The 26,997-nt window shown below is 42.4% G+C and overlaps 1 protein-coding gene across 2 annotated transcripts in view; it reads right to left on the bottom strand.

Moving 5' to 3' along the window:
- The window catches only part of kank1a (KN motif and ankyrin repeat domains 1a), a 280,795-nt gene that overhangs the window by 49,448 nt on the left and 204,350 nt on the right, over window positions 1–26,997 (bottom strand). For both annotated transcript variants that reach the window (XM_073072177.1, XM_073072180.1), the window contains exon 2: window positions 18,519–18,632. In XM_073072177.1, the coding sequence (XP_072928278.1) occupies window positions 18,519–18,552 (34 nt within the window). In that variant the 5' untranslated portion in view covers window positions 18,553–18,632. The remainder of the gene's footprint in view (window positions 1–18,518; window positions 18,633–26,997) is intronic.

The following is a 26,997-nucleotide window of genomic DNA, read 5'->3' as shown; positions in this document are numbered from 1 at the left end:
AATTCTATCCATTTTACTACGAACATTGCACACTAAAGCCCTTACTATGTTAAATAACAGAAGTGTAGAAATAGTATTAAAAATCACTATATTAATAAATTATATTTTCCTGTGAATGACTGCAGAACTGATCAGTTTACAGATCCTTTCCTTCAGCTATTCTGAGAAAAGCTTTGGATGAAATCCATATGGAGCACAAAGTGGAAGAGATGCAATTATGACTTTCACAGGGAATACAACTCCAGACTATTTCGGGAATTGTGCTACTGGTAAAATTAACTCAATACCAGTTACTCCAAATACACTGAATATTTCTTTGGTTAGTTAAGTGCAAACAGATTTAGACTGAAGGGTATGTCATTCCCATTGATAAAAGCCAATATTTGGTTCCAAATGCTACTTGGTTGGTTTAAAATTTTTACTACGTTAATACAGTAGGTACACACACAACATGCATGTATTAATGCAATGCAGTACTGGTGGTCCACTTGAGTTTAAAAGCAAAATTCAGCACAAGTTCTTGTATTTTTTTCTACAGAAGTGGCCCCCTCCAAAAGCCTGGTATCCTGCTGTACTCCGCTCACATCGCACAAAGACCCGAGGATATACTCAGCCAATCTTCATCACCTGAACTACTGAGAGGATAGCATGGCACAGCCTGATCCAGGCCAAACCCCACACATTTCTATCAGGACCTGCACTCAATCCAATCAGATCCAAGTGGACAATCAGCTTCTTTATAACCAAGTCTGAAGCTCTTCACCACTTCAGGGGACTCATTATGGGGCTACTTTGGTGGTCATATTTAAAAGTAAAACAATTTTATTTAAGATAAATCAAAAGCAAAATACTGTATAAGATTTTAAGTCTGTTCTAAACTTTCTCTTTTGCAAATTAGCTGTGCCACTTTAGCCCCAGAAAGTTTTGAGTTCAAATCCCAGACTGCAGATACAGTCCAAAATTTGAAGCTGACACGCCATTACGTATAAAATTGTTAATGACATTGTTTGGATGAGATTTTAAATCACAAATCCACTTGCTTGCTTGGTAGGTGCAAAGGATCCATGGAACCTTGTCAGATCACTAGTTAATGTCTTTACTTAACATTACTCAGATTAGTTGATAATTATCACACATCTATTTATGGCAGCCTGCTTGTTGCATTTCTTGCAATGCTCCTCAAAATTATTTCATTAGGCATAAACCCCTTTGAGACATCTCTTTAAAAAAGGCATGAAAGGCACCATATAAATGAAGGCTTATCTTTCTTCCTCGCTGCACTTAACCCCAATGTGATGCCTATGTTACACCTGCTTATATTATTTGTTTTGCTTAATGCCTGTTTATTCATATTTAATTATGCTGAGATTTTCCAACACTCGATGGCTTGGCTGCTCAGTTCAATACGCCATCTTATTAAGACTTTGTCTGCCATTCATCAAGGTTTTCAACATTTATTTGACATTCCAGTGACATTTTACTTATTTCTTTCAAACAAATTTCCGATGCCAAGTTAATCCCCTTCCAAATTCTTCTGTCACTTATCTTTGAAACTGCTCTCCCCTTGGCACCAGCATTCTTGTCCTCGCTTGTTGTCCCTTCATTATTTTTGTCTCAGTACGTGTACTGGGCCTGGACTTTCATTTCCCTCATGCCAAGCTACTCTCTCGCTCCATTGCTGCTCACCCTGGAACTGTCTCAACATGCAAACCACTGCTGAACGCTGCCTTTGAAACGTTAACAGCGTTTCTTCTGTTCACTCTAACAGAATTGTCAAAGGCTTCATTAAGCCCTGCTACAATCTCATGTTGATTTTTTTAAAAATAAGTATGTCTTCACATAAATTGTAGAAAAGTAGCAGTGAGGATGAGCACTTCAAAATGAAATGGCTGAATTTGCAAAACCATTGAAGGCGACGCACGACAAACTGCAAAGGGAACAACAGTGGGAGGGAGAGGAATATCAGTGGCGAGGGGAAGCTGGCACCAAAACCTGGACTAATGACAGTGCTGATGGGGATCCGTGTCTCAAGCATTAAGTCATTTGCTGATGTGCTAAAAGATATCAGAGAGTAGCATTTTACTTTGGGGGCACAATTGGAATGAAATCCAGTAAAAGCAAAATGTGCAGCCATTAAATAAAAACTTGAGGCTGGTCAATGCATGGCTTCATCAACAAATTTGGAAAAGTTTAGCAATCAAGTGCTAGAGCTGACGGGAGAAGTGACACCAAAGGAACCAGAAACCATTGGTATGTGGAAAAAAGATAATGAGAGAGTGGGGGGGGGAAGAGTGATGGGGTAATTAAAGCATCAAGACCTTTAGAGAACAGCTAAAGAAAAGTTACAGGCAAAAAGAGGACAAATGGCTTAAAACCTAAAGACCTACCTTTAGGTGGCATCCTCAGGGCAGAATGGTGAAGGAACAATAAGCTCAAGGTAAGTAAGCTGGACAGAAAACCCATTAGCAGGTGGGGAGTAACAGGTAATGAGGGAATCCTTATTACACCATGAAATGAGCGTTGGAAAACAAAGAACTGAAAACTGACAGAAAAAGTCTTACCGCTGCAGAGACGGATAAGACAAAGCAGATCCTATTATTTACCATGAGGAACATCATAGAAATGCACAACCTCAGTGAGGATGAAGTGATCTAACAATATTTGCTTTCACGTCTGTAAACACAGCTCACCTCTAGCTGTCTGATGTTGGAACTTATTCAAGATTCATCATACCCCACCTGCTATAACTCCTAGATTTTCTCAACCTCAGATGTAAATCGGCATCCAATTTCTCAAATGTTTAAAAACTTCCTTGTGTTACACTCATTGCATGTCATTCTTCTGTAGCCTTACAATCTAAAATATTCTCATCTCCTTGTCCAACATTCTGTGGCTCACATTCCATCTGTGGCTTTTGTTTCATCTCTCCTTACAAATGAGACATGCCCACTAACCTCCCAGACACCAACTCTTGGATATTCCTCATTCATAAAAAGATTAAATAGAGAAAATAGTGTAAAAACACATCTTAAAATCCACCTCATTAAATTAAGCTGAATTTTGTTCTGCTGGACAGAGGTAAGCACATGAAAATTTCAGAGACACCCTACTATAGTGGCAGTAGTACTATAGTAGTTAGTGTAATGGGAATAAATATGTCCAGTATCCTCACTCAGGAGAATGGGAAGTTGTTGCCTTTTTTGAAGAAGGTGCAAACAGCTGGGTCCAAAAAAACTATCTGTTTTTCTTCTGATTTTGTTAGATCATGGTCTTAAGAGTTACTTTTGACTGTAATGATGCACACTTGGCTGTTTTGTTAGTTTTTGTGTGTAGTTTTTCATTGACTATCCCATTTCTTGCTCTACTGTAAATGCCTACAAGAAAATGAACCTCAAGGTAGTATATGATGACAGATATGTACTTTGATAATAAATTTACTTTGAACTTTCAATGATCGGATTGTGGGTGGGAATGGACATATCCTGTATTAAGTTTGCTTTTTCCTCTTTTACAATTTAATTTCATGTCAAACAAATCTCAAATATTACAGGAAACAGCTTGGACAATTGATTCTGTGCTTTTCCTGTGATTTTGTGCTTTTTTGCTCCACCCGCATACTCAAAAGTTCCTGTTGTCAGTAGAACACAGTGACATTAGGTTCACCAATTTAATTCCTATTTCAATGTAAGTATCCCATGTACAAAATATACTTTTACATTGCTTGTTGGTCAAATAAGTCTGAAATGAACAGTAATTGTGACAAGTATTCCATGTACAGTCCATGCGTAGGTTATCTTGGATCGGGATCGGAAAAAAATCGGAAGTTCTCTTACTAAGTAAGTCGGAACAGGTACATCCGGTATTATTTAGCGTCAGTTGGTCAAACGTTTGTCTTAGTATTGTTACGAAGGTGGAGCAACTCTGAGGGGCCGAAGGGTATAAAGTCGCCCCCTCCTTTTTGAGAATCACAAGATCGCTATTATTTCGGGTCTGAGACCCAGGAAATGAGAGAGAGACACACAGAATACACAACCAGGTGGAATGTCTCCTGACGTAAGGGGAACGGAACCACTGATTACTGCCATTGTTTCTTGGAGACGGAATTGTGTATTGAGTACTGTACTATTCATTGAAAACCCCTCAGGGGACAACCAGAGTGGTCTGGTTGAGGGATTGCATCATCCCAACCTGATTGACATCTGAGACCCCGTGAGTAAGGATAAAAGAGGGGTCTGGGGAACACCCCTTGAGACGCACCAGGAGAAACGCTAGAAATCCAGTGACAGTGTTTTATAGCGAAAGCCGGTGAGAGCTCGTGTGCGTCCTCCCTTGCCTGGGTGGCAGGCTCACCATGGAAGAACGGTTTAGCTAAAGGAGAGGTCACAATTGAACGGCCACGACAACAAGACACCTGACGGATCGAAATCATAAAGGAAGGTTGGCAAAACCCGTAGCGGTAAATGTTCCCATTCTCTTTCTCTCTCTCTCTCTCCCTCCAACAATTGCAACACAGCGACAACCCAAAAGACGGCAGCTTGTGTGAACTGCAGCGAACTTTATATTTCCATCAGACAATTCATTATCCCCTAGACAACGATAGAGCTTATTTCTTATTGATTATTATTATACCCGCACTTTTAGGTTTAGTATTGACGACGTATATTATCTGTATATTTGCATTGATATTATTTTTGTGTATTTTTGCCAATAAATCCTGTTAAAAATAGTATCACCAGACTCCAACGGATACTCCTATCTTTGCTGGTAAGTGACCCAGTTACGGGGTTCGTAACAGTATATAGTATATATTTTACCTTTCTAAGCATATAAAACACTTAAGAACGTACATTTCAGCGCCGGGCTCGGGAATGGAAGTTCCCGAGTTCGATCCAGTGACAGATTGCTCCCTAGCACGCACTCCATCCCGTGCCTGGATGATGTGGAGGATTCCTTATCTGCGAGGGATTGGTTCCGGGACCTCTCGTGGATACCAAAAAATGCGGATGCTCAAGTCCCTTATTCAACCTGTCTCAATCCGGTGGACCTTAGGACCCAGCGGAACCCCAGACCTTATTTAACCTGTCTCAGTGCGGAGGACATTAGGACCTGGTGGTAGAGCTCTGAATCCGCAGTGTTTCTGTTCATGAAAATAATCACGATTGAAAATAAAGTGGAAATAATAAAGCTATCAGAAAGAGGTGAAACACCATCTGTCATAGGAAAAGCATTAGGCTACAGTCAGTCAACGATCGGAACAATTTTAAAGGATAAAGTGAGAAAGGCCCTGCCCTGATGAAAGCTAAAACTATCACTAAGCAACGCAGTGTTCTAATTATTAGGTTTTGGGGTTTTGGGTTTTTGATCCTCCACATCAACCAGGCACGGACGGAGTGCGTGTTAGGGAGTGATCTGTCACTGGATCGAACTCAGGAACTTCCGTTTCCGAGTCCAGCGCTGAAACATATGTTCTTAAGTGTTTTATATGCATAGAAAGGTAAAATATATACTATATACTAAGACAAATGTTTGACTAACTGACGCTAAATAATACCGGATGTACCTGTTCAGACTTACTTAGTAAGAGAACTTCCGATTTTTTTCCGATCCCGATCCACGATAACCTATGCACATCCTCCCGTATACTTTAAATCATCTCTAGATTACTTATAATAGCTAATACAATGTAAATGCTATGTAAAATAGTTGTTATACTGCATTGTTTAGGGAATAATGACAAGAAAAAAAGTCTGTACATGCTCGAACAACAAGTGCTGGAAGAGCACTTCCGGGTTTTCTCGATTCGCGGTCGGTTGAATTCGCGCATGCGGAACTCGCGGATAAGGAGGGCTGACTGTATGTGCGGTTTAGTACAAATCCAGAGTATGAGCCATTTAATCATCACACTTCTGCACTGATGATAATCTCAGTGTTAACTTCAATAGCAGGGACAAGGAGGTCATGAGGACTTGGGTCAGTTGGCCACTATCGACAAAGTTAATTTAATGCAATGGTTTACATCAGGTCAGACGTGAGTTTTTCCACTAGCAGAGTGGGAAACCTAAACTTTAAATATTCATTAATTTAAATTGCATTAAAATAATAATTCCAATAGCTTGGTAGTTTGATAATTAGTAATGAAAATAACACAAAGTTTCTAAGGTTTTGAGTACAAGTATTACTAACAACTCCAGGTAGTTCAGACCAAGTTTGGGGTATTTTAAGAGTCCCGTTATCTTTGTTTGCAGGCAAGTCTAGACCCTCTGCCTCAGTAACCATCTCAAAAACTGTCACCTTTATTGACCCACAAAACAGCGAGTCTGAAGGGAATTCTACTGAGAAGTCTTGAAGAAATTTGTCAAAATTCTTGCCAGAATGATCGCAGTTTTTGGATTAAAAAAGTTTGGGAGTATTTTTTCAAAATAGTTTGTTCTTACTTTGGTCCTGGACACTGCATCTTTCCCAGAATACTATTGCAAAATGATTCTGAGAAAGCCGATTTTGAATGTGAATGTTATCGAGTTTTGGGACCTGATTATATATTCAACATCAACAGCACAATTCCAGAGAAACCTCAGTAACTCAGAACTATGTACTATGATTTAAAATAATTCCTAGAACTGAGAACTTTACCGTAAAAATATCAGTGACATTATATAAATATTCATTTAATTTAGTTTCTCTGTATAGATGTTGGAATAAGTATGAAATGAAGACCTAACTAGTCTACTTACCGTAGTAATAATGGTCTTCCTCTCACAGTGGAAAAAGTTAATCCTTTATTTACTGCTTAGAGCAGGGACTGGCCCACATACTCTTGACACATCAGCAACAAGCTACCAGCATTACTAGGGCCAGCTCACTGGGTTCTTTTGGAATTTCCTTCTAAATTCTGTATAGGCTGCCAAACCAAAGAAGTTAATTCCACTGCTGTTCTTACCACCAGTGAGTTTTGTGTAAATCACCCGGAGTTTGTGTTACTCTTAAGGTTCTATTGTACAGTTTGAAGGATAAAAACAGACCATACAGCCAATAAAGTAATGTTTAATTATTACATGGGTTTTATTGATAACTGACTCGTGCTTTGTGCACCACCAGTTAAATATTAAACAAAATTTGCTGATTGATGGTGGAATATAGGAAATTAATTTTTTTTCTGTTTTCAGCATGACAGCACTGAGTGCTTATTTGCAAAATAAGGAAGTGCCAAAGGGCTTGAACAAGGGCACTCTAATCATTTTTTTTAAAGCACCACAGAATTAAAGAATCAGATATTAGTTTTAATTACAGAAACGCTTTCAATAGACGATTCAGATAGTGGAATTGGGAGTTGGTGGAGTGGTTTCCAGTTTAAGATGGCACTGGTGAAACACAGCGATGCTTCACTGGCAGCTAATAAAACTACTAAAAGACTACAAGTATCTGGGAGTACAGTTAGACGAGAAGCTAGACTGGACTGCCAACACAGATGCCTTGTGCAGGAAGGCACAGAGTCGACTGTACTTCCTAAGAAGGTTGGCGTCATTCAATGTCTGTAGTGAGATGCTGAAGATGTTCTATAGGTCAGTTGTGGAGAGCGCCCTCTTCTTTGTGGTGGCGTGTTGGGGAGGAAGCATTAAGAAGAGGGACGCCTCACGTCTTAATAAGCTGGTAAGGAAGGCGGGCTCTGTCGTGGGCAAAGTACTGGAGAGTTTAACATCGGTAGCTGAGCGAAGGGCGCTGAGTAGGCTACGGTCAATTATGGATAACTCTGAACATCCTCTACATAGCACCATCCAGAGACAGAGAAGCAGTTTCAGCGACAGGTTACTATCGATGCAATGCTCCTCAGACAGGATGAAGAGGTCAATACTCCCCAATGCCATTAGGCTTTACAATTCTACCGCCAGGACTTAAGAACTTTTTAAAAGCTATTATTAATGCTTTTTGAGATAGTGATTTAGATGCATATCATTTTTTACTGAGTTAAGTATTGTATGTAATTAGTTTTGCTACAACAAGTGTATGGGACATTGGAAAAAAAGTTGAATTTCCCCATGGGGATGAATAAAGTATCTATCTATCTATCTATCTACCAATCATGCTTTTTCTGGACAATGATCTCTGCGATCAACAGCCTGTAACATCCCTTTCGGAGATGAGTTTTTGAACCGCCTGTACGACCTGACATTTTCGCGGTGTGAACTAAAGTCTCAAAGATGCAGGACGGTAGTGGCATGGTGTGTGCAGGCCGGGTTGAGACGGCACGGCCCAGGCGCGAGGGCATGGAACGAGTCGATGTTTGACCGATTCAAGCACTGGGCCAGATTGGAAAGGTTAGGTATGGACTGAATCAAGATGGTGGGGTCCAGGTTTGAGAGCGAGAAACAAGCCGATGTTTAGCCGAGTTAAGCACTGGGCCAGATTGGAAAGGTCTGGGTGTTGGAGTTAAAGGCAAGGGACAGGCCAATGTCCAACTTGCTGCTCGGCAAGATTTACTCATCCGAGCTGAACTGAGGCTGTGGCCTGCAACTAATAGACTCCTGGACCGGCTGCAATGATAATTGGCTTTGTGGTTGTGAATGCACTTTTGCGAACTGTAGTTCTGAATGTTAATTGCTTCCTTTGCCAGATTTGTTCTTGTGGGGGTTTTTTTGCACTTTGGGTGACTGATGGTCTTTTAAAATTACTTCTATTGGGTTTCTTTGTTTTGTGGCTGCCTGAAAGGAGACGAATCTGAAGGTTGTATATAGTACAGATACTTCGGTAATAAATGTATTTTTGTAGCGGTGTGCTACATGCAGCGCTGAAATAACGACACGGAGTCGATGGGCTGCAGTTGCAAAAAGAGATTTATTTGAATTTTGTGGTCTCGCTTTAAAGCCTTCCTGATCCCGCCCTCACCGGGCGGGAATGCTGTAGGAGGCGCGTATTCACGGTCCCGTCCCGCGCGCAGGCTTTTCCCCTTGCTGGTGAAGCAGACTTGGCGCCCATTTTGGGACTGGCCTCAATGCCGGCACGCGCCGATTTGTGAGCCGGTTCGAGTGCGCTGGGAAGTGGGTTAACTCATAACTCCCCCCCCCCCAGAAACAGCGATACACCCCACCAATGTCCACAGTCTGGGTCGGACTCTGTTTGGGAGGTCTGCCTCTGCGCCGCGGTGCCGGAATCTCGACCGGCTGCGCCACATCCACATGGGCCGGTTTGAGTCGGTCCACTGTGAAAACCTCCTCTCTCCCCCCAATGTCCAGCACGAATGTGGACCCGTTGTTTCTGATCACCGTAAACGGCCCCTCGTAGGGCCGCTGTAGCGATGCCCAATGTCCGCCCTGGCATACAAAAACGAACTTACAGTTTAGCAGGTCTTTGGGTACGCAGGTCGGGTTCTGCCCATGCTGTGAAGTGGGTATGGGGGCCAGGTTACCGAGCCTCTCGCGTAGTCTACCCAGGACTGCTGCGGGTTCTTCCTCTTGCCCCCTTGGGGCTGGTATGAACTCCCCGGGGACGACCTGGGGTGCGCCGTACACCAACTCGGCCGACGAGGTGTGCAGATCCTCTCTGGGCGCCGTGCGGATTCCGAGCAGGACCCAGGGAAGCTCGTCCACCCAGTTAGGTCCACGCAGGCGGGCCATGAGAGCCGACTTCGGGTGACGGTGGAAACGCTCCACCAGGCCGTTCGACTGTGGGTGGTAAGCAGTTGTGTGGTGCAGCTGTGTCCCCAAAAGGCTGGCCATAGCTGACCACAGGCTGGAGGTGAACTGGGCGCCTCTGTTGGAGGTAATGTGGGCCGGTACACCAAAGCGGGACACCCAGGTGGCGATCAGTGCCCGGGCGCAAGATTCGGAGGTGGTGTCGGTGAGCGGGACCGCCTCTGGCCATCTTGTGAACCGGTCCACGATAATGAGGAGGTGCCGCGCTCCTCGTGACACTGGCAGGGGGCCCACGATATCCACATGAATGTGGTCGAAACGCCGGTGGGTGGGGTGGAACTGCTGCGGCAGAGCTTTGGTGTGCCGCTGCACCTTGGCAGTTTGGCAGTGCATGCACGTTCTGGCCCATTCACTGACCTGCTTGCGGAGACCGTGCCAAATGAACCTGCTGGAGACCATCCGGACAGTTGTCCTGATGGAGGGGTGCGCTAAGTTGTGAATGGAGTTGAAAACGCGCCGCCGCCAGGTTGCCGGGACGACGGGACGGGGCTGGCCGGTGGTGACGTCACAGAGTAGGGTCCTCTCACCTGGGCCTACGGGGAGGTCCTGGAGCTGCAAACCGGAGACTGCGGTTCTGTAACTTGGGATCTCCTCATCTGCCTGCTGCGCCTCCGCCAATGCTTCATAGTCTACCCCTTGGGACAGGGCATGAATGGTAAGGCGAGAGAGAGCGTCTGCCACGACATTGTCCTTTCCCGAGACATGCTGGACATCCGTTGTGTATTCAGAGATGTAGGAAAGATGTCGCTGCTGGCGGGACGACCAGGGATCGGACACCTTCGTGAACGCAAAGGTAAGCGGTTTGTGGTCCGTGAACGCAGTGAAGGGCCTACCTTCCAAGAAGTACCTGAAATGCCGGATTGCCAGGTATAGCGCCAACAGTTCCCGGTCAAAAGCACTGTATTTGAGCTCGGGTGGTCGCAGGTGTTTGCTGAAAAACGCCAGGGGTTCCAGCGATCCTCGATGAGTTGTTCCAGCACCCCACCGACTGCCGTGTTAGATGCGTCCACTGTGAGGACGGTAGGGATGTCCATTCTGGGGTGCACTAGCATCGCGGCGTTTGCCAAGGCTTCTTTCGTTTTAATGAAAGCAGCAGCGGACTCCTCGTCCCAGGTAATGTCCTTGCCCTTACCCGACATCAGGGCGAACAGGGGGCGCATGATTCGGGCAGCTGAAGGGAGGAAGCGGTGGTAGAAATTTACCATACCCACAAATTCCTGAAGGCCTTTGATTGTGTTGGGTCGGGGGAAATGGCGGACTGCGTCTACCTTAGCAGGCAAAGGGGTTGCCCCATCTTTAGTAATCCTGTGGCCCAGGAAGTCGATGGTGTCGAGCCCGAACTGGCATTTGGCCAGGTTTGTGTCCTCCGGCCAGGGACAGCATCTCATTCATCAAAGCCGATGGCGGTCTGTCTCCCAAACCATCCAGGTGCAGTAAGTGGGCAGCTCGCTCGCGCTGTGAGAGTCCGAAAGTCCTTATGAGCAGGGTTTTGAATTCCGTGTATTTGCTGTCCGCTGGGGGAGACTGTATGAACTCCTCAACCTGGGCCGCTGTTTCCTGGTCGAGGGAGCTCACCACGTAGTAGTAACGTGTGGCATCCGAGGTTATCTGCTGAATGTGGAATTGGGCTTCTGCTTGCTGGAACCATAGGTGAGGTCGCAGCGTCCAGAAGCTTGGAAGTTTTAATGAAACTGCATGAACAGATGCGGCATCATTCATCTTCGGCCCAAATATCGTTTGGGCCATCGGGGTCACCAATTGTAGCGGTGTGCTACACGCAGCGCTGAAATAACGACATGGAGTCGATGGGCTGCAGTTGCAAAAAGAGATTTATTCGAACTTCGCGGTCTCGCTTTAAAGCCTTCCTGATCCCGCCCTCCCCGGGCGGGAATGCTGTAAGGGGCGTGTATTCACGGTCCCGTCCCGCGCGCGGGCTGTTCCCCTTGCTGGTGAAGCAGACTTGGCGCCCTTTTTGGGACCGGCCTCAATGCCGGTGCGCGCCGATTTGTGAGCCGGTTCGAGTGCGCTAGGAAGTGGGTCGCCACACTTTGAACTTTGAGACTGCCCTGAAAGATGCCTTTTCAATCCCCAGAGATATAACTCACATAAACAGAGCAGTAATTGTTCCAGTGTTATTGCAATAAAGTCACTGATTAATGCAATCTGCATGAGCCAGCAAAAGATGGATGAAGACCAAATATTTAAAGAGCGATTTGAAGGGATATCTTAAGTAGAGAGGCTAAGGTGCTTGGTAGAAAGCACTCTGGATTTTAGAAGGCTAGATGCTTATAGGTACATCTGACTAAGCCATGGCAAAGCAAGTTTGGATGCAGAAGCGCCCAGAGCTGGAGGGGGAAATTGCTCGCTCAGGAAAGCTGTGAAGAGGAAAAGAGACCAAATCACGACAGGTTTTGCACACAATGGTAAAAAGCAAGGCATTGGTGCAGGAGGCCGATTCACAGCAGCAGGCACAGAAGGGTAAGTGGATCTGGTGCAAGTCACATGTGACTAGCAAGTCTTATGGAGGGCAAAAGACAGAACATTTCACTGTGGAACATGGAGAGTGAAGATGGGAAGTCACAAAAGCCCAGGACTTCAGCACGTGAACTCACGTAACTAAGGTTACATAGATGGTACAAGAAATCACTCCAAAATTACTTCAAGAAAAAAGTTGGCAGACTGTTTTAGCTGCTAGTTAGAACCATAGAAGCAGGTCCCGCCAAATCCACAGTGACCATTATTCACACATTTACACTAATCCAACTTTACTTTTTTTGGATTATCCCTACATTCATGCCAACTGCCCATAGACTCTCCCAGTGACCTATACACCAAGAACAACTCACAGTGGCCAAGCAAACCTTTGAGATGAGGGAGTAAATGACCGAAAGGATGCAATTAGTAAGGACAGGCAGCAACATCTCCACAAGTAGTCTAAACACTGGTGCTTCACAAAATTGCACCCTCAGCACCTCCCGACACTCACGACTCTGTGACCAGAGTCTGCTCTAACTCTCGTTTGCAGATGATATAAACATAGTGGGCTGTATTTCAAATAATGATAAATTGGAGTACAGGAAGGAGATAAAGAGCTTAGTAATATGGTGTCCAGACAACAATCTTTCCCTCAAAGTCAACAAAACAAAAGAGTTGGTCATTGAGCATGGTTTCCTTCAGGGAAAATCCTGCCTGACAAATCTGTTGGAATTCTTTGAGGAGATTACAAGTAGCTTAGTTAAGGGGAATGCAGTGGATGTTGTATATTTGGACTTTCAGAAGGCCTTTGACAAGGTGCTAAACATGTGGCTGTGTACCAAGTTAAGAGCCCATGGTATTATAGGAAGGTTAGAGCGTTGGTTAACCAGAAGAAGGCAGGGCGAGTGTCTGGTTGGCTGCCAGTGATTAGTAGTGTACTACAGTAGTGGTATTAGGACCACTTCTTTTTTTGCATTGTATATAAATGATTTAGATGATGGAATAGATGGCTTTGTTGCCAAGTTTGTAGATGATATGAAGATTGGTGGAGGGGCAGGTAATGTTGAGGAAACAGGTAGGATGCAGAAGAACTTAGATTAGGAGAATGAGCAAGAAAGTAGCAAATGAAATATGATGTTGGAAACTGCATGGTCGTGCACCTTGGTAGCAGAAGTAAATGTGTGAACTATTTTCTAGACAGGGATAAAATCCAAAAATCTGAGATGCAAATGGACTTGGGAGACCTTGTGCAGAACACTCTACAGGTTAACTTGCAGGTGAAGAAGTGGTGAAGAAGGCAAATGCGATGTTAACATTCATTTCAAGAGGTGTAGAATATAAGAGCAGGGTTATGATGCTGAGGCTTTATAAGGCACTGGTGAGGCCTCACATTGAGTATTGTGAACAGTTTTGGGCTCCTCATCTTAGAAGATATGTGCTGGCATTGGAGAGGGGTCCAGAGGAGGTTCACAAGGATGATTCCAGGAAATGAAAGGGTTATCATACGAGAAACGTTGGATTCTGCACTCACTGGAATTTAGGAGGATTAGGAGGGGATCTCATTGAAACCTTTCAAACATTGAAAGGCCTAGACAGAGAAGATGCAGAAAGGATGTTTCCCACCGTGGGAGAGTCAAGGAAAAGAGAGCACTGCCTCAGGATAGGGGGGCGTCCATTCAAAACAGAGATGTGGAGAAATTTCTTTAGCCAAAGGGTGGTGAATTTGTGGTATTTGTTGCCACATGCAGCTGTGCAGGCCAGGTCATTGGGTGTATTTAAGGCAGAGATTGATAGGTTCTTGACTGGACATGGCATCACAGGTTACAGGGAGAAGGCTGGAAATGGGGTTGAGGAGGAGGGAAAAAAAAGAGGATCAGCCATAATTGAAGGCGGAGCAGACTCAATGGGCCAGATGACCTAATTCTACTATGTTTTATGGTCTAAGTGGGTGGAGATTGGTGCACCTGCTCATCTATATTGATGGTGTTGAGGTCCAGTGTTTCAGGTTCCTGAGAGCGAACCATTGCCAGTGGCCTGTCCTGGTCCAACCAAATACACACCACCACCAAGGAAAATCACCAATGCCTCGAGTTCCCCAGGAGTCTAAAGAAATTGGGCATGTGCCCATTGACCTTTACTGACTTTTAATCAATGCACCATATAAAGGATTGTATCTTGATGCATCAGGGCTAGTATCGCAGTTGATCTGCACAAGACTGCAGGAAACTGCAGAGAGATGTGGACACAGCTCAGCCAGCCTCCCCTCCATATACTTCACCCTGCCTGAATGAACTATAATCAAAGACCCCACCCACCCTGGACATTCTCTCTTCTCCCCTCTTCCATTGGACAGAAGATACAAAAGCCTGAAAACAACATATCACTAGGCTCAAGGATAGCATTGAACCCACTGTTAAGTCTATCACATGTTTCAGTTGTAGAAAAAATAGATTCTTGAACCTCACAATCTACTGTTATTATCTTACTCTTACTGTTTACACACACTGTACTTTCTCTAGCTGAGAAGTTTATTCTACCCTTTTTTTAACCTTGTTCCACTTGAATGCACTGTTTAATGATTTAATCTGTCTCAACAGTAGGCAAGACAAGTTTTTCACTACACCTCAGCACGTGATAATAATAACCTTGTTCCAATCGCAGCACCAACAGGAAACCCACATGGTCATAGAGAGATTGTGCAGACTCCATGTAAGGCCAGGATTGAACCCAGGTCTTGAGGCAGAGGCCTCAATGCTGTTCCACCTCCAGTGTGGCTTTCAGTGCACAAAAGCCGTGTTACTACATATAGGATTCCATTAAATAAGTTACCCAAAATGCTGGAGGAACTCACCAAGTCAGGCAGCATCTATGGAGGAGAATAAACAGTCGATGTTTTGGGCTGAGACTCTTCAACAAGACAAGAAAGAAAGGGGAAAAGCCAGAATAAGGGGACTTTTAGGGCATTTTCTGGAGTTATGGAATATAGCAAATATTAATTTCAACTGCAACTAGTCTTCAGATCTGAATCGCAAACACGGGAAGAAGGGTCTCAGCCCAAAACGTTGACTGTTCACTCTTTTCCATAGATGCTGCCCTGGCCTGCTAAATTCCTCCAGCATCTTATGCACGTTACTTCAGATCTGAATGTGGATTCTAGATTGAATTTAAAATGCTGCTCATAATGGTGTTCCTGGAGCTGCAGACTGAGTTGATTGCAAACCAGGAAACGCTCCATTGACCAGAAATGCCTGCATATGCATGATGCAGTTTAGAGACAGCAGTGATCAATATTCATTTTGGTTGTCTGGAATGTTGGTGTGAAGATCTCAGTGTTTGAGAATTACATGTGAACAAAGGAAGTATTGTGGATATACTTTAACTATAGAATTGTCCTGCTATCGTCTTTGACCTTCAGCATAAAATAATGTGATGTAATGGGTCAGGGAGCCTCTTCCAAGAGCGTCTCCAGTGTGATGCCTGTTTGTTTTGCTGGAGCTGCATCCACCAGCTTCACTGTCTCTCCAGTGACTTAATTTACAGTCACAACAGTACAGTCTCTATCCAAGGTCAGGATTGGACCCAGGTCTGTGCAGTCACAACAGTACAGTCTCTATCCAAGGTCAGGATTGGACCCAGGTCTGTGAGGCAGAGGTTCTACCAACACTGTTCCACTGTTTCAGTGTGCAAAGACCTTGTTACTACACATAAAATTTCATTAAACAAGATACACAAAATGCTGGGGAGCTCACCAAGTCAGGCAGCATCTATGGAAGGGGAATAGACAGTTGATGTTTTGGGCTGAGAGTCTTCATCAGGACTGGAAAGGAAGAGGGGCGAAGCTGCAACAAGAAGGTGGGATGGGGCAGAGGAGTGCAGGCTGGCAGATGAAAGCAGAGACCATGTGAGGGGATAAGTGGGTGGGAGAGGAGTGATGAAGTTAGAAGCTGGGAGGTGACAGGTCTAGAAAGTATAAAGGACCAAGGAAGAAAATATCTGATAGTAGAGGACAATGGAGTAAGGGCAGGAGGTGGGGAACTAGTGTGTGGTGATGGGCAGTAGAGAAGACCATGAACAGATATGTAGGTGTTGGAATGGGAAGGCAAACTGAATAGGGTGGTGGCTGGGAAACCCTGTCTTTTGCAGTGCAGAAAGTGAGAGGGAACCAGTCCCCCAATGTGCATTGGGTCTGAATGACGTAGGAGACCAGACCAGGAGTACTGGATACAAATGATGCCTGCCAGCTTCTAATTCTACTTCCTTTCCAGTCCTGATGAAAGGTGTCAGCTCAAAACTTTGACTGTTTACTCCTTTCCATCGAGGTTGCCTGATTTGCTCAGTTCCTCTAGCATTTTACATGTTGCTCAAGATTTCCAGCATCTGCAGAATCTCACGTCTAGAATTTCATTAATCCTGTTGAAAATCAGAAACCATGCCTCTGAACTAATTCTGAAACAGACACCTCCCTCCATTTCAAATGCAATTTACCACAATAAGCTTGGTATCAAATCACACAACAATTTCAAAATAAATGAAAAGAGTATGCTTTAATACAACTATGCCCATTATTTCAAAATACTTAATACTTAAAAGCAATGGATATTCAACTCTTAATAAAATAACCTTATTCCCTCAAAATGTAACACAATTATCCCTTTTGATTTTTTTTAGGGTGACCTCAACACTCGTTGAAGATATGCATAAGTGCCAAAATGGACAAAGACTGGAAAAAAAGCACATTTCAGGATTCCTTGATTTGTACAGTGAAACCAAATCTATCAAAATTCTACATGCTCAGTTTGAAAACCAAATTTGGCATATTCCTTAAGATACCTGAGCTTCTTGACATCACGACTGTGCAATAATAAAAACAACCAATTCAGATTTTCTCATGTAAATTTTAAGATAATATTTTACAATCACACCCAATATTCAGTAAGTGGAAGATCAGGGCCCAATTACACAGGGATCACCTTGAGATTTTAAGACCAAGTCGCTTCAGACAAAATTTTCTGAATCAATGTCTATACATCACTGCCCCAGATTTTCATTCCACATTCCACCAAATTAAAAAATGCTTTTATTGATAAGTGAAACAATGGTAGGAAGGCAAAAATATCTCCTCTCCCCCCACTCACTCACCTTTATCATTTTTAAAACATTTCACATATGGGATTCAATAAAATAGAAAGCTCAAAATCATCTTTTAATTGGGTAAATATGCTCACAGTTACCCGATCTTTTTTTTACACTCAATCCTACAGACATTTTTGAAGCAACACTATTTAAAGAAAATTTACTCAGACTACTTTTCAGATCTCAATAAAGACAGCAAATCTACAGCAGCGTCCCAGTAACATAGCTTGGAATGAATGGCATGGCTTTACTTTAACAAATAATCATTTCATCATCCTGGAGTCTCTGCTCAAAGACACAAAAGCTGGAACTGACTCTGCCAATAAAGTCAGTAACATCATCTACTGTGGTAGTTTTTAGAGAATAATACTGAGGTAACAGGATATGCTTTGAGACTGTGATCGTATGACAGGCAATGTACCTGGATGGCCTTTGCTTTTAACGTTGACTTAAAGAATAAAAATCCACACAGTTTAAGCATAGCATAGTCATAGTTCCGATATTGCAAAAAAGGGTAGGCAAATGAAATTGCATAAAGACATGTGAAAGGCCACCTCAAAATCTTGCTACATTAATTCCAAAGACTGGAAAGAATAAATCAAACCAGTCATTCAGTAGCGTATGAACTGTCTTCTACCATTGGGCAAATCAAATATTTTAAAATATGAAATATTTTGTTACTCAAACGTTGAAAAGCAACGGTAGAAAAACATGACAGTAACTAAGCCCAAGCAGAATGTTATGGAAATTCTTGAAGTTAGACTGTGACAGTAAGGAATTTTGAAAGTATCAATTCAATATAGACTTCTACAACTCTGGTTTTCTTGTAGTAAGCTTTCTGCAGCATTCACTACAGTTCCGTTGGTGCCTTCGAACCTTAATGTGAAATTCTTTAAGCATTTTCCATTAAGCAATACGATAAAGCTGCAGTATTAGATGCATGGCTATGCAAACTAAATATCTTTCAATTACAGAGAGCAATCTTAATGCTGCATTAAATGCTTTAGGTTATTAATTTGATAAAATCATTTTCATGGCTTAATGTCTATTATATAGTTGGCAGAACTATATAAAGTAATTTTAACAGGTAGATGGGATGCTAGTGTAAGACTTTTTATAACTTGTGGAGACAAAGAACTATTGGATCTTTAAGAAGCCTCGTATTATATTTTAACTTTCATAGAAATATACAAAAGACTTCATTGCAATAATGCATTTGATTACCTGGAACACTCCCATTAATCACAGTGTGAGCCATATCTGCATCTGCTTATTCATAAATCCACAAAGACATTAGTCATGCAACCAGCATGCATCAAGTCCAGCCACTCATGCAATCTGAAAGGAAAAAGAAATGCATGTCAAATACATGATTGCCAAATTGTTCAATGAGCAACTCAGAATTGACGGAAATTAGTGCAAGTTTAACCAGTTATGTAACATCAGCACTAGTATAGCCTGTTTTATTAGCATGCACACAAATATTCACAAAGACAAAAAATCTCAAATAATATTAAGTAAATTATCAATTTTACACTGCATCAGATAAACTAAGTATGAGATTTCAACAGTAAAGTTAGCAATAAATGTTAAACAGTTTTCCCAATAACTGTGGAGAAAGATATTGCCCACTGAGACATATATTAAAAAAACAGGGACAATCCTTTTTCCCTGGTCTGCGACATTTGATTATTGGTTCACCTATCTATTTACGTATTGAGATACAGCGTGGAACTGGCCCTTCCGGCCCTTTGAGCCATGTCGCCCAGTAATCCCTCTACTTAACCCTAGCTAATCACGGAACGGTTTACAATGACCTACCAACCGGTACGTATATCTTTGCACTGTGGAAGGAAACTGGAGCACCTGTAGGAAACCCACACAGTCATGGGGAGCATGTACAAACTCCTTACAGGCAGTGGCGGGGGGGGGTTGTGTGGAAATGAACCCCGGTTGCCTGTACTGTAAAGCATTGTGCTAACCACTATGCTACCATGCTTGTGATTTTCAAACAGGATGCCCAATGAGTGCAAATGACTTAACAGACAGCCCTCGTCACAACTGAATGTCACTGCTATTTACAGACTGGAGATGGCTCATCTGTTATTCCTGAAACTTCTTCCTAACCAATAATATCTTCAGCAAACTGATTGCCTCAAATACATTCTTTTACATACATTCCATTATCATAGAAACAAATATAACTTCATCTAAAACTACCAACTCTTGAATTTTTTTTTACAGTTTTGAATATTTTCAAATTATCGATGAGTGCTTGTTTTTACATTCATCGTAAAACCTTGGAAATGAAAATTAAATAATTATACGTCACAAATACAAATTTTCATACCACGCATAAAGGCATTAGAAGTTGCAGAGGCTTTCCTGTTGAACCACATACCAGGAGCTAAACAAACAAAATTTACTGCTGATCATGCTTCTTCTAAGTATGTCAGTGCAAAACTGAAACAAGGAAGGGTTTCCAAGCATTCAAATACCCAAGTGGAGATAAATTTGATCTAGGTGACTCTTCAATGGACTTGTACGCTCCAGCAGTAGGTATGCTTTCTCACATCAATTCACCGTGGATGAAAACATGGATACTAGACCAGATGGGCAACAAAGGACAGAACCTCAAGCACTGCCATAATAAAAAGGGAGGATGACTGGATGGAAATCTGCCAAACTATGAGCTTGCATGTCCTAATACCGGCAAAACTCTTGACACGTATGCAGGCCATGTTCATGTTAGCCACTGGGTAGATTTAATATGCTTCCTGGGTAGATTTGGCCAGAAGCAAGAAAGCCAAGGGCTTAAATTCTTCTTAGCTCCATTAGAAAAGACCTCCTTAATTTTAATCCCCGAGAGGGATACAGACAGTACTCTGCCTAATATGGTGCCCATCTGGAAGTTGATCCTGGACAAAGTAGGGAGAGCAGAGGATGGTGGAGGAAAAGTACAGGGCTCAAGGGGAACTGATATAGTTGAATTTTCAGTCCAAATATTTGCTCCTAATTAAGCGCCTAATTAGGAAACTAGGCTGTGCACTAAAAATACAAGAACTATTTTTGGTTGTCTAGATACACCAACAGCATCTTGTAATGATGTATTAGTTTAGGAAATCAGAAACATGAACATTCATCAAAATTTACTTCAGAAAATTTGCAAGTTTTAGAATTAACAATCTCAAATAATTTCTTTTGCCATCGGTAATAGGTATCTGGATTTTTTTGGCCAATTTATTGATGAGGCTTGTACCATGGCAACTGAATATAAATCACAAACAAGAGAAAATCCGCAGATGCTGCAAATCCAATAACACACGCAAAATGCTGGAGGAACTCAGCAGGCCAGGCAGCATCTATGGAAAAACAAGCACAAAGTGCACTGCAGATGCTGTGGTCAAATCAAGATGTACAAAAAAAACTGGATGAACTCAGCAGGTCGGGCAGCATCCGTTGAAAGGAGCAGTCAATGTCTTCACAGGGTCTCGACCCGAAACGTTGACTGCTCCTTTCAACGGATGCTGCCCGACCTGCTGAGTTCATCCAGCTTTTTTGTACGTCTTGAGCATCTATGGAAAAGAGTGCAGTTGATGTTTCGGGCTGAGCCCCTTTGGCAGGACTGAAGAAAAAAAAGAGGAGGAGTAGATTTAGAAGGTGAGGAGGGGAGAGGGAAACACAAGGTGATAGGTGGAACTGGGAGGGGGAGGAATGAATAAAGAGCTGGGAAGTTGATTGGTGAATGTGGTACAGGGCTGGAGAAGGAGGAGAGCCACAGAAGAGAACAGAAGGCCATGGAAGAAAGAAAAGGGGGAGGAGCACCAGGAGGGCAGGCAAGGAGATGAGGTGAGAGGGGGAATGATGGGGGAGGGGTGGCATTACTGGAAGATCGAGAAATCGATGTTCATGCCATCAGGTTGCAGGTTACCCAGATGGAACACAAGATGTTGCTCCTCCAACCTGCGCGTGGCCTCATCGCGACAGTGGATATATGGGAATGGAGTGGAATTAAAATGAGTGGCCACTGGAAGATCCCGCTTCTTCTGGTGGAATGAGTGCAAGTGCTTGGCGAAGCCATCTCTCAATCTACATCAGGCCTCACTGATATACAGGAGGCCACACTGGGAGCACCGGACACAGTATCTGACCCAAACAGACTCACAGGTGAAGTGTCGCCTGTGGAAGGACTGTTTAGGGCCCTGGATGGAGGTGAGGGAAGAGGTGTAGAGGCAGGTGTAGCACTCGTTCCTCTTGCAAGGATAAGTACCAGGAGGGTGATCAGTGGGAAGGGATAAATGGACAAGGGAGTCGCGTGGGAGCAATCCCTGCGGAAAGCAGAAAGGGGGGTGGAGGGGTGGGGGGAAAGATGTGCTTGGTGACAGGATCCCATTGAAGATGGCAGAAGTTCTGGAAGATTATGTGCTGGATTTGGAGGCTGGTCAGGTGGTAGGTGAGGACAAGAGGAACCCTATCCCCTATCCCAACATTTTACATTCCACCTGGGTAGCCCCCAACCTGATGGCATGAACCTCGATTTCTTGATAGTCACCCACCAGTCCCCCCCGTCCCTTCATTCTCTCACCTTATCTCTTTGCCTGCTTACCGCGTCCCTCTGGTGCTTCCCCCCCCCCCCTTTTTTCTTCCATGGCCTTCTGTCCTCTCCTATCAGACTCCCCCTTCTCCAGTCCTGTATCTCCTTCACCAGTCGATTTCCCGGCTCTTTACTTCATCCCTCCCCTCCCAGTTTCACCTATCTTGCATTTTTCTCTCCCCTTCCCCACCTTTTAAATCTATGATTCATCTTTTTTCCCTCCAGTCCTGCCACAGAGTGTCACCCGAAACGTCAACTGTACTCTTTTCCATAGATGCTGCCTGCCCTGCTGACCTGCTCCAGCATTATGGGTGTCACCCTGAATATAAACTTGTTTTTTTTCGTCTTTACAGTTGCTGAAACCATTTTGATAAACCATTACTGTTGAAAATAATCAAAAACCCAGGCATAACATTTCAAAACAAAGGTCAGCGGGTTGTATACACTGTAGAATACCAATACTCTAGTCCAATTGCTATCAATTTTATTTTTTTGAAGAAACAGAGTATTTGAGTACAAGTTTGATGTTACAAAGAAACTGCCATCTTAACTTCACAAAAAAGACCTTCCTATTTAAATTGTGATAGAGATAACGAAAAATGCACATGATCTGGATAAAAAGCTTGATAAACGCCCACTACCAAACACAAACATCTAGCACCTAAAGATGAAGATGACTTGTGTGAGATTAAGCAGCACTTGACTTTTCTTCTCAGCATACCAACTGTCAACTTCAATCTCTTCAATTTTTGGACAAATTCCATTTACTGATGACTAAATGCTATGTGATTTTGTTTTAAATGGACGTCCACAGGTTCTACTTGATCTTTCAGAAATAAAAGTCAGCCTGAAGGAATGTGCTCTATTTTGTAATGGGATAATAATGAACCTTTTGGCACTAGTATACTTTCCCTCGAAAGTGAAGTTCTGACGAAATTTAATCAACATCCTTTGAACATTAAGTTCAGAGCAAAAAAGGATGAGAGCGTTAACTTGAATATATTCATCTCCATTTCGGTAGACAAAACAAGAGCAGGCAGGGAGAAAACATATTTGCTAAAGGGTTTTGGACCACTTTAAAGGCACAAATTTCTGAACAACATTCAATATAATAGTTATGCTTTGCAAATAGAAATGTGTTCAATTTTTATATCCAGCAGTTAAGTTCAAAGTTCAAAGTAAAATTTATTATCAGAGTGAGATTCATTTTCCTGCAGGCATCCTCAGCAAATCTATAGAATAGTGACTGTAAACAGGATCAATGGCAGAGCAAGAGCATAGCTTTTGAAATGCAACTATAATAAATAAATCGCAATAAATAACGAGAGCATGTACTGGGCCAAATCCACTAATTTTTGTAGGATTTTCCATTCAAAGGCAATAGCGTTCCTGTACCAGGTCAGAATGCATTTAACTAAATGCAGTTAATTTTAAAAAAATACATAATGTACAAAGAATCAAGGAAGCTAAACAATTCAGAATTACAAAATGGTTATTATTAAAATTAAATCACAACTCAAAGTTAGGTGGTTTCTAACACTCCGAACAGAGTCTAACTTCAAAAAGTCACAGATAATTGAAGTGCATTCAGAGAATATATGGGTGTTTTAGATATTGTGGGAGAGTGCAGTCAAGTAACATTTTTCTAAATGTAGTAGTTTACACCAGCACATGCAGTGTAGGTCACTGATGCAAAACCTGAATTGATCCATAATATCCATCATATAATTTGAATGTTGAGATAATAATGACATTCTCTGGGATCCTCTGACTAGAAGCTCACACCATCAGAGTAGCCATCGTTACCTTCAAAACCGAGTGGACGTGTATGGGACAATGAATCAAGGCTCGCTCGAGTCAAACTGGGATAAATGTTCACAGATTTCCCAGAATGTTGTCTGAGAAGTCTGTTGAATGTCAGACACATTCTACTCTCTCAGTAGAATGTGTCTGACATTCAACGTTGTTAGTAAGCTTGGGAATGGGGCTTAAATGGCTCTTTAAGTCAGAACTGCCATTGACAGTTCTGGGAATTCAAGCCAGAATTGTTCAGAATGGGTAGCGGGGGGTGGGGGGTGGTTGGAATAGTTCTTCTAGATAGCTCATGAAACCATATTTATCACTTTCTTTATGTCTTTTACATCTGTTTTTCATCTTGGATGTGATTCTGGAACTGTTGAAGCCTGTGATTTGCTGTTTGCTGTCCTGCAGTCTCCGAGAGGATTCCGGTAGGCAGAGGTGGCAAGCGCGGGCAGGCTGTGGGACAGGGCAGGCGCAAGCTGATATTCGACTCCACTTTGCCATTTAAAGCTTCTACTGTTTGCCAATTGAAGTGATGAGGGAGACTGAAACATTGAGGCAAATGTGGAAGCCTGGAGATCGTTTGGGTGCTTCAACACTCTGCAGTCTCCAAGAGGTTTCAAGGGAGGCAGCGTGCACATACTTCATGGAAAGAAGGCTGTGGGGCGGGGTGCAAGCCAATGTTTGATTCTACTTCGCTGAGGGAGGTTGAAGCATTGAGGTGTTTCATGCTCTCCCCGTACCCCCTTGGATATTTCGCATGCTTCAGTTTTCCTCCTGATCCCTGTACTCAATTCAAAAAACATTTCTTAAGCCTCAGAGTACAAGGACATCCCTCTAGAACAGCAAAAGCGGAGGAATTTCATTCGACAAAGGGTGTTGAATCTCTGGAATTCATAGCACAGAAGACTGTAGAGGCCTGGTCATTGGCTATACTTAAACAGAGGCAGATAGGTTCTTGATTAGTAAGGCCATTGAAGGTTACAGGGAGAAGGCAGGAGCATGGGGATGAGAGGGAATATAAATCAGCCACGATGGAATGACGGAGCAGACTCGATGGGCTGAATGGCCTAATTCTGCTCCAATGACTTATGGGCTTATGGTCTTAATGCTACGATCACCTTGGACACCTTAAAATAATACTTATGCACTGCAAAGGTCAGATTTCAAATCTAACGTCATTTAATGCTGCGAATTTTATCCGGTCACAATGCTGACTATACTAGAAATGCAATGGTTGCTCACAAGAGATTTCCACACCAAAAAGGAGGAAAAATATACATTGTTGAATTAGCCTAAAGCTACTAAATTAACCATTATGTCAAAGATACCAATGACAGAAGTAAACACAAAAAAAGACAGCACACCTGCAATCCCAATTCCATTTAGTCCTCACCAACATCTTTATTCCAACACAAAACAATTTTGGTTATTCTGAGGAATTTTGAGAAATTCAGAATACCAACGCAGTTTCTGAATTTCACTTTTGTTTTAGTGAATTAAATAGATCCATTGGCCATCTCTTCACAGCAGTCAAATGAGCAAATTTCAGAACAAACAGCAGATGACTTGCGCACACAAAAAAAACATAGAAGTCGAAGCTTATGCATTTCATATCATGAAATAGTGGGGACTGGCCTTGTGGATATAGCTGGATCTTACTGAACCACCCCTATGATTAGGTAGAAACAAGTCACATTTATCAAACAAGTTAACAAGTTGCAGCAGCAGAAACTCTTTCTCAACACAATACTGCTCAAAGACATCTGCAGACTTTCTCCTGGTTGTGATTGGACTGCTCAAAGATCTCAAATACAACTGCATTAATTCCAAAGATCTCCAAATATGCAACTTCTCACCTTGCAGCTCAGTAAACAGCCATTCAACTTTCAAGCCAGTTGCAACCAACACAAATTGGATCAACCTGCACTTGAGACACAAATCTCTGTCAAAAATAAAATTTAGCTGCCATGCCCATTTTACTGTGGCTATCAAAATCAAAAATTCCACAAAAAATCAGCTTTTTTTCTCCCAGTAGTAATACAGCCACTGGCAAGGGTTTATCCAGATATGAATAGATAGATAAGTTATTTGATCTCAATCCAATTCCTGTGCAAATCTGAAATTAAATATGCTTCATGATTGTAATATGAAGATAAAAATTGTATTTGACAGAAGCCAGTTGTGTTAAGCTAACCTTTGATGTTGGGAAAATGAAAGTCTCCTTTGTGGGAGCCTTTTCATGGTATAGTTATATGCCCATGGCAAATTAAAACATCTTATAAAATAGTGCTGACCCCGTCTTGTGGTATTTGACATTTCCAACAATCACCGATAACACATCTTGTAGGATTTTTCTGTGCGCCAACTGGATACCACATCTTTTTAACTTAGAACACTTCATTGGTTGTAAAGTTAATCACAAAATTAAAATTGCAATACCAGTTATTCATAAAGCAGCAATAAATGGCCTAACACAAAGCATTTTAGCTGCAAAATGCTGACATAGCTTGAGTGCATTTAATATTTCAGCAATATTTGAGTAATATTGTAAATATTTGTTCAAATAAATATTGTTTAATTGAATTTATTAATGGTTATATGTAAGAGTATGTAGATGGCATATGTCATTATACAACCACATAATATGTGAACACTTTACTTACAGAAAAGAAAACAAAGCATAGTAGACAAGTACCCTGGCTCCTGTGTTTTTATTGCAATTTGTTTCTGGAGTTACAAAATACAACATTAGCGACAAGGAAGTTTTAAAACGAACCCGAGATGACTTTGTACCTGTTGAATTGCAGCACATTTTTCTTCGGAAGGGGAGAGAAAGAGAGAGGTTTCAAGTTTTTTTTTTAAAATGCAGAAGCTGGATGAAATTAACAAGCAAATATGTAATAAACAGTCCATAAACAGTGATAATAGTAAGTTTTATAAAGTAGAAAGAGCAGGCTACATTGGAAAGATAGACATATTCAAATGTACAAAAGATAACTGGCACTGGCTTTTCATCAGCTATTTCATTTGCTTCAAAATACGACTCAACTTGTTCAGTATACATATCCAGTGTTGCTGAGTGGAACGGCTGGAAAAGCATGAAGTTTACTTCGAAGCTTAACTGCTCCAACCAAACCAGTCGAAATGAGCTTTGCTGATATCATGAACATAATGCAGGAACATTTAGAATTGATCGCAAAATGCTTTAGGTTTCATAAGTGGAATCAAAAGGAAGGGGAGTCCATTTCAGCTTATGTGGCTGAATTGAAGAGATTGAGGATTGTCAGTTCAGTGATGAGATCATTT

The sequence above is a fragment of the Hemitrygon akajei genome, chromosome 2 (assembly GCF_048418815.1).
Source record: "Hemitrygon akajei chromosome 2, sHemAka1.3, whole genome shotgun sequence".
NCBI classification, from domain to species: Eukaryota; Metazoa; Chordata; class Chondrichthyes; order Myliobatiformes; family Dasyatidae; genus Hemitrygon; species Hemitrygon akajei.
This window is presented reverse-complemented; position numbering and strand designations above follow the sequence as displayed.